Here is a 7,867-nt window from a genome sequence, read left to right on the forward strand (position 1 = left end):
GCTCTGATAACCCTAAGGCAACTTACGCCCCTTGCCTTTAAAGTACCCTACCCCTATCTCCCTCATCTTCCATCAGCAACCCCTGCAGGATTTGTCCGACCACCTACACTATACGCTGCTTGGAACTACTGATGGCAGGGGGGCCCGTCCTTGGTCCCGGACAAAGATTGTACCGCAGTGGTGACCCCCCCCCCTGACCCCCTCCGGCAACTTCGGATGCCTTGGTACCGGATCTCAAGAGTTCGCCTGACTCGCCTGTCTTGCTGACCGTCGTGACTGGGCCATGTGACCACTCCGGTGACGGGTACCTCCAATACTTTACTCAAAGTTAAGTCAAAGATCAGCTCGCCGTACTGAACTTTAACTTAACTAGTCTAGGCTCTTTACTCAAAGTGAAGTCACTGCACGGTTGCGGCCTCCGCCGGCGGCGCCGGGCCCGCCGGGAGCACTGACACGGTACACCGTACTTTGCCCGGGCCTCCGACGGGCCTCGGTGTGACTCCTGAGCAGTGGCCGCCCGGAGCCCGGCGCTCGGAGGCTCAGCGGCTGGCAACCTGACGGACTCCGTTGTAACAAGACCGTTTCAAGTTTCCTGAAACACATAAGTCGTCTTGGTTTACTGGCAGGAGAGTTTTTGCCAAGTTAACTCGGCGGCTATCTGCCATGCCAGGCTGGCGTCAGAAAGTCACACAGTGACAACTTGAACATGATGAGAATGTCAGCAGAGTTCCAAGTCAAGATATGATAAGCCTGACCGTCTGCGTCAAGTTCACAGTTATGCTGAACAGTGGGCAATAACCATTCATTCTGTAGGATTTCGCCCAGGAAAAACCAAGGAAAAGTGGCTTTTTGTCAGTTCTCGATCTCCCAGTACCGGTTATGACTAATGACCCGGTGGTTTCCCCTGAATATGGGGGTGGTGGTACCTGGATTGTTTGAGAGGGGTCGTTGAATTAGTTTTTAATACAGCGTGTTTTTGTTCAAATATCTCATAGCTATTTTTGTATGAGTCAGTTAGACATTTGTATTATTTTCGTTTTATTTATTTTTATATATATAAACACATACATGATGTTTACATATTGTTACCAGGAACTTCCAATCCCGTACAGAATGTCACAACATACCGGTACTGCTTACCCCAAAATCTAAGTGGGGTGGGTGGAAATCGTCCCACCGCAGCCAAAGAGGATTCATGTTTGGAATGGCATCATTCTACCACAGAGCATGAGATTGTGATGATTGAGCAGGGTCTCTCGAGATCCCAAGCATTCTCTTTCTACAAGCAACACTGCATGGCAAGCAAGGATGCGAATTTCACCGTCAATGGGGCTTTGGCATGTTACATGCGGGGAGCAACACAACACAAGGCGTTGTCGTCATGTGTTTGTCTAGGATAAATCGTATCCTCCTCATGTTTGGAAAGTTTTGAATAGCCTTGAAGATTTTCCTGCAGATGAGCCGCCCAGTCATATTTACCTTCTCAACCCCTATGAAGCACATTCTGAGGTTTACACAGGATTTCTGTCAGAACCTGCAACAGTTAACATGGACACATGCAAACGTATGAAGAAGCATGGACACATGTAAATGTATGAAGAGGATGTTGCTTCTTCGAAGATGGTATGGAAAGACTCATGACAATGAAGAAAGTTTGGGCCAGGAAAAATTTGAGGAAATTTCCCAAATGCGTTAAGCTTTCCTCATAGCTGCATTGTACCATCAATCAGATGTAGGTAGCCTCATTTTAAATGTTCTAGGCAGGTGCGAAGCGGATGTTCTCCTATAAAATTTATGGTCTACGATGCTGATTCATGCAACACTTGTGATTTTCTGATCGTAATAATCAGATTGTCAGAGTGTGTTTCCATGTGTTAGATAACCTTCTCCACTCAATATGGTAGATTGAATTTGAGCTTAGTGATAGTTTACTAAACCAAAGTTGAGGGTCCTCTCAAATAAAGCTTGGTTTAACATCTCTGCGTCTGAGCAGCAAGTGTGCTGCTTTTCGCTGCAAGTCAGATGTCAAGCTTTGCATCAACAATAATTTTCTGCGACAGAGCAATTATTCATTTGAATCTAGGAATATATATGTCAAAATCAAGCCTGCATGCTTTTCTTGCTGGAATTCTATCTGAAAGTCTCTTGAGAAGCTAGTCATCTCTGCAGAGTATCTGTGAACTCTCCAGCGCGCAGTGTTGTAACAAGGGAAGTGAAACACGGGAGATTATCCGTTTGAATGCTCTCACAACGATCATTGGGCTGCATGGCTTCCAGATATCTGCGATACCTTCTGTGTCATTGTCTCTCTCAACTGCTTCTCATCCAATGGTCCACATCAGCAAAGGACAAGGAGGCAGCAAAATAAAATATTTTGGAGGAAAACTCTCATTGAAAAACTCAAAGCACATGTGTAAGCTTCCGAATCACACATCCGTCGCAAGCCTTCAAGCACACATGCATGTTGGGCTTCTGATTCACCTGTGTCATTGTCGCTCTCAACTGCTTCTCATCCAATGGTCCACATCAGCAGATGGTTTGCATCGATGCCAGCATCAGGGAAGGGGTAAAGGACAAGGAGGCAGCAAAATAAATTATTTTTCATTTTGTACTGTTATCGACATATAAAAATTATTCTAAGGAACATTTCAAATCAATTTCGTAAGGTCTCAAATTACCTGGTACAAATAACTGAAATCACTAAACCACCCCTCGATTCCCAGGGACTACCCTACAAGATACCGTATATACCTACCTGCCCAAAATCCTACAGAATGATTCAATTATTCAAGGATTGTCCATTCTGAAGAAGATTTTCATGCAGGGCTGTTAGATGTGCAGTACAGAGATAAGGGAGATGCATATCGAGCGGATGCAATGAAGAGAGATAGAGGATAAGATAAGAGAGTCTGAGGAGAGAGAAGATAAGAGAGAACAAGAGAGAAGTTTGCTCGCCAGCATTTGAAGACCAAAAGATAAATTTTGAACCGTAAAGAACTTGTGACCAGAGATTGCTGCAGCGAGATTGGAACATCCGTTTCAAGGCATTTGAAGATTGTTGTGCAGTTGTACCCTGTTCGCCGATCCAGAAGTAGCTCCAGTTATGCATGCCACAGCCTAGCTCCGCATCAGTGACATGAAACTTCCGCCAGATCTCCTGGGAGTTCCACTGATTTGATCCCACTCAAAGATCAAGAAAATAAGAACTACTAGCCTCGAATTAGCTCCAAGTGTGTTTTCCGGCAACATGTCCGGTCCACTGAGTTAAGCAGATATTCGACCGAGCAATCTGGCTGGGAAACTTGCTTGTCAGAGTCAAGTTTTCCTATTCGAAGATCAATCAAACCATTGAAATGAAAGTTGTGGCTGAGATGAGAAGCCCGGTAAACAACTTGCGGCTAGAGAGGGAGTCTGATTGAAGAGAAGAGTACGGTCATCCGAATAGTAAGGCTTGATAGAATTGCATCATCGGAATTTTCAACAGCAACGCCGGACTCTCGGCGGTCCGGCGGGCGGCGGACTTGGCATTGACTGAACTCACTGCAGAGCCTCGGAGCAAGGCGCCGCCGGGCCTCCGAGGGAAGCGGTTGGACGCTGGGTTTGGCGCGGCGCGGGCCGGGGGGCCTGGGCCTGCGGCCCGGCGCGGCCCGGGCCGGCGCCGGCCTGGGCCGCATCATTACGGCGGCCACGGACAAGTTCCGAGTTCGGGTTCCCTTGCCAAACTGTCGCAAAGTAAAGTATGCCGGGAGACGCATCGCCATGGCTGCAGGCTGGCGAGCACAGGAAGTGGACACGCATGGGGAGTCGAGGACTTGGTCGCATGTCCCTCGTCCTTGCCATCTTCTCTGCACTTCCATCTAATTTCGTGCTCTGTCGAGCCTTGTTGGAACGACAAGAGTGCCCGAGCGGGAGATACCAATACGATTTTCAGTGGAGGGGTGAAAGAATGAAGGTGAGTGAAACTCGACGACGCTCTTCAAACTCCTTGATTGTCTTCATGATACTCATTCACCACAACCGCAGATGCTGCATGCGACCGGCTATATCCATGCCCGTCTGACTCAGAGGTCTGGTGCCTTGCTCATTTGTATGCCGCTGAGACATGGATTTTCCTGCGAAAAAGCTTCCAAGGTCATACTGGGCCGAGAAGTTCTCGATGTCAGCAGAGCAGAAAGAGCAATCTAGGTGATGCGAACTGATGTTTCTCTTCTAAGTACACTCAAACGCTAACTTGTGTGAGAAGTGATGCATCGGAATGATTGGGTTCCGCCCGGGAGGACGATTGCAGGCGATGACCTGCTCAGGTGACTTGATTGTTTCTTCATCTAACTTGATCAGCTCACTTGTCTCCATATCCGCAGACTTGAAAAGAGCGTGGGAAAGGAAAACACGGTGAATGCTGTGAGCGTTGCTGCAAGGTCTGATGATGGTCAGTGTGTCGAGCTGTAAAGCAGGGAACTCATGTCTATGCAAACAGGCAGACCAACTGTAATCCTCTGTTATCCTCTCATCCCGTCGAGGAGGACGAATGTGGGATTCGAACCCTTCCCGACATTGTGAGTCCCACGGAAGCGGTGGTGCACCGGGAGCGTCCCCTCCCCACCGTCAATCTCCCCTACCTCACTCCCGTAAGTGGAGGAGGCGCAGTCGTCTTAGAGAAGTCGCAGGTTCTGGATGAGTCATGATGAGATCCGAGCGAGTATCACAGATCTGGAGTACAAGGGATTGATCCAGGTGAGCTCATCAGCTCCTTGCCTGTCCTTCCCGGCCAGCTTGAAATGGCTCATCACCGGCCACGTCAGAAGTTCAGAGAGCGGCTTCTCGAGGACAGAAAAGCTTTCTTGCAGATGGAGGAAGCGCACAGGTGCGAATTTCAATTCCCCTTTGCGGAGAGGGGTACATGGATTCAGTTCGGACATGCAGGCGGTATGCTGCATCGCGATGGAACGTCCTTGTGGTTCGTGGAAGAGGAGCCCACTGATGCGTTCTGATTCTGAATATCTCAATCCCATTGATCCTTAACTTTCCCGACACCAACCACATGACGAGCTGCATTATCCCCATTATCATAATCATCAGTTTCGTCATCATGACTATCATAATGCTTCTCACAATCCGTTCTGTTGCTTTTATTTTTGTCCCCTGTTTGTCTCTCTCACATCTCTAGCACCTTTCTTCGATGCTGTTTGATAGAATCTGACCTGCTGGTAGGACAACCATCAAGATCTTGTTATCTCACAGGGTTGGCAGAGCAAGCTAAGGGACTCAGGCGTTGGTGTCAACCAATAACTTTGTGGTATCATTTCTAATTATGATACAGGTGGATTAATGACCAACACAGTGAAATGTCTGCACATACATGTGGCACATTTCTTAGTCGACGACATCAATATCATTGGGAAATGGACAACAGAAGCAATCCGACAACAAAACATGATTCATCAATAGAACGTTTCAAATTCAATAAGGTTTATTCAATGCTCAGAATTTACGAGCGGTTGTAGAAGTAGTCCCAGTGGTTGCGAGCGCGGACCCAGTCGTCGTAGGCAGCGGCATCGTTAGCCTTGTAGTAGGTGTCAGCAGAGGCGTTGTAGAGCTGACGGGCCTGGGCGTTCTGGCCGGCGGCCTTGGCGTAGAGGGCAGCAGCGGTCTGGCCGTAGAGGGTCTGGAACATCTGAGCTAAATGTCAAAAAACTGAAATAGCATATCATATATGTGCACAGAAAATGAACAACAAAAAAAACAGCCCAACAGGACTTAAGCACATGACACATTGAAGGTTCATAAACCATCCAAATGATTCAATGTTATGCTCCACATGCATCATTCATCAACGTCCTCTTCCCCTCATGCGTAACGTCAACTGTATGCTCACCTCGTCTGCCGCGCCTCTTCGCCCGGCCCCTTTAAATAGGCTCCAAAGGCCATCCCACCCCACCCCCAAAACTCCATTGACTACCTCATCAATACCAACCAACCACCCCCCTCCGAATGTCTCACTTTTGACCCTTCGAGAATCTAAATCAGGTCCTGGCACCCCCACCCCCTCCTTTCCCGTACAACGATGGGAAATCAATGGTGGTGCTCCAAAGATCAATGAGCAGATTTCAAAAATTATTTCGAGACATGAAGCTCTTTAACCCCCTGTTCTACCGCAGACTTGCCTTGAGTGGGTGGGTACGAGTTTTCAAGCCGCACAGAAATTCCATCTTTCGAGGTAAAAAAAACGAAACACTGCCGAAATGTGGGTAGGGTGCATACCCTACCCACAAATTGCCCTCAATCTCACAACAAATGTGTGGGTGTTCTCCCTGTGGGTGGTCACTTGAGGGTGGGTTGAGGGGTCCTGTTCTATTTTGAGAGAAGAGATTCATCATGAAAATCCTGTGAAGCTCAACTCGATTTTAAAGTTTGAAGTTTGAAGTTTGAAGTTTGAAGTTTGAAGTTTGAAGTTTGAAGTTTGAAGTTTGAAGTTTGAAGTTTGAAGTTTGAAGTTTGAAGTTTGAAGTTTGCGTTTGAAACTTTCTTGTGATGTTCCTTTTGGAAACTTTCAAACTTTGGGTTGTGAGATTCCTGCAATGGTTCATGTCTTCCCACTGCTGCCGATGGTTGTGCAGCCGATGCGTGAAGGGAAGATGAGAGCCAAGGAGCAAGACAACGATCTGACATGAAAAGATGTGACCGAATCCTCTGCTCCATGTACCTCTTCCTTTAGCCTTCCTGTCCTTGTTGCTTCCTCCTCCTGCATCTTGAGGCACGCATCAAATCATTTTTGTTTTCCTATCGCCTCTGCAGATTTGCGTCTTAGCGGAGCCAGAAAGTTTATCTTACGCCGGATAGTGAGACATGTTCGTTGTGTCTGTGACTTAGTGTGTCGAACTGTTATGCTTGACAGACAAATACTTTTTGCAGACAAATGTTTTCAAATTTGACATAGGCTACTCTGCTGTCCTGTTTCTTGGAAACAGCAGCTCTTGGATTGTTGTGCAGAGTGAGGAACCAAAACCTTGCGTACCTGTCTATCACTCTCGCTCAAACGGCTGCCTCAATAGATTTGAAACCTATCCTTGACGTGACTGGATCGCATTTTCCGACAGGAGCATCGCGAAGCTTCAAGATGTCTATTCATGGCAAGCCACCTCCAGATACTGAATGTGAGTAGATTGGTTGTCCTTCATCGCTGTTCTGCATCATCTCATGACATTGTTTGAAGGCATGTGCTCGTTCGAAGAGATCAACGAATCGAACTTCGTGGAGTAAGCCTTTTACCTATTTTTGGATCTACTTGACGATTGTTATCTGTATCAGATATCAAACTGCTCCCAGTGAAACCTGGCATCCTGCAAAGTTCTCGGAGCCGATAGTGAGCTAGAAGAGTTGAAGACAGTGTTGAACAATGTGACAGGTCCGGGAGATGTTGGAGACGTGAGACCTGACAACCATGAACCAAAGTTTGATGTTTTGCTCAACCCAATTTGCAGGTCTTTTCAACGATACTTGGATGACGTTGAGAAGGTTTTTTTCTTTCATTTCATAAACGATGCGATTGGTGTGATGGTCCTTGTCAGGCTGCTAGGGATTGTGCGGCAGCTGTGCGCCGGCTTGTCTCAAAGGAAAGCTTTGCATGCAACGCTGACAGGCTTTGACATCGTTTACCAGGGACCTCCCATATGGTTGGAAGACAAGCATGCCTTCCCCGTATGCTCTCCTTGTTTCCCTCCGCAACTTGTAACCTTATATGGTCGCCCAGCTACCAGACGAAGACACGCACGTGGTGCGCGTGTGGTTCTGTAGCACCAACACGGAAGAATCGGCGAGGTTGAAGGTTATCCTCCTCCTCCTCCACCACCACCACCACCACCACCTC

At 47.5% G+C, this 7,867-nt stretch overlaps 3 protein-coding genes across 3 annotated transcripts; 2 read left to right on the forward strand and 1 right to left on the reverse strand.

Annotated features, from left to right (window-relative positions):
- Positions 1-4,102: 4,102 nt before the first annotated feature.
- Positions 4,103-4,991, forward strand: GUITHDRAFT_117883 (hypothetical protein; the record flags this gene model as incomplete). The annotated part of the gene is made up of 5 exons (XM_005822891.1): positions 4,103-4,185; positions 4,362-4,429; positions 4,478-4,556; positions 4,668-4,734; positions 4,803-4,991. 5 exons carry the CDS (start codon positions 4,103-4,105, stop codon positions 4,989-4,991), a joined length of 486 nt encoding a protein of 161 aa, XP_005822948.1.
- A 462-nt stretch (positions 4,992-5,453) lies between these two features.
- Positions 5,454-5,676, reverse strand: GUITHDRAFT_155352 (hypothetical protein; the record flags this gene model as incomplete). Its single annotated transcript, XM_005822892.1, has 1 exon — positions 5,454-5,676. A coding segment is annotated over one exon (188 nt), but the record flags the coding sequence as incomplete, so codon positions are not given.
- A 1,441-nt stretch (positions 5,677-7,117) lies between these two features.
- GUITHDRAFT_117884 (hypothetical protein) lies at positions 7,118-7,646 on the forward strand (the record flags this gene model as incomplete). The annotated part of the gene is made up of 6 exons (XM_005822893.1): positions 7,118-7,154; positions 7,214-7,256; positions 7,309-7,363; positions 7,406-7,425; positions 7,482-7,515; positions 7,569-7,646. The coding sequence occupies 6 exons, from the start codon at positions 7,118-7,120 to the stop codon at positions 7,644-7,646; spliced, it is 267 nt and encodes an 88-aa protein (XP_005822950.1).
- Between the last annotated feature and the right edge of the window lie 221 nt (positions 7,647-7,867).

Source organism: Guillardia theta, assembly GCF_000315625.1.
Source record: "Guillardia theta CCMP2712 unplaced genomic scaffold GUITHscaffold_117, whole genome shotgun sequence".
Taxonomy (NCBI): Eukaryota; class Cryptophyceae; order Pyrenomonadales; family Geminigeraceae; genus Guillardia; species Guillardia theta.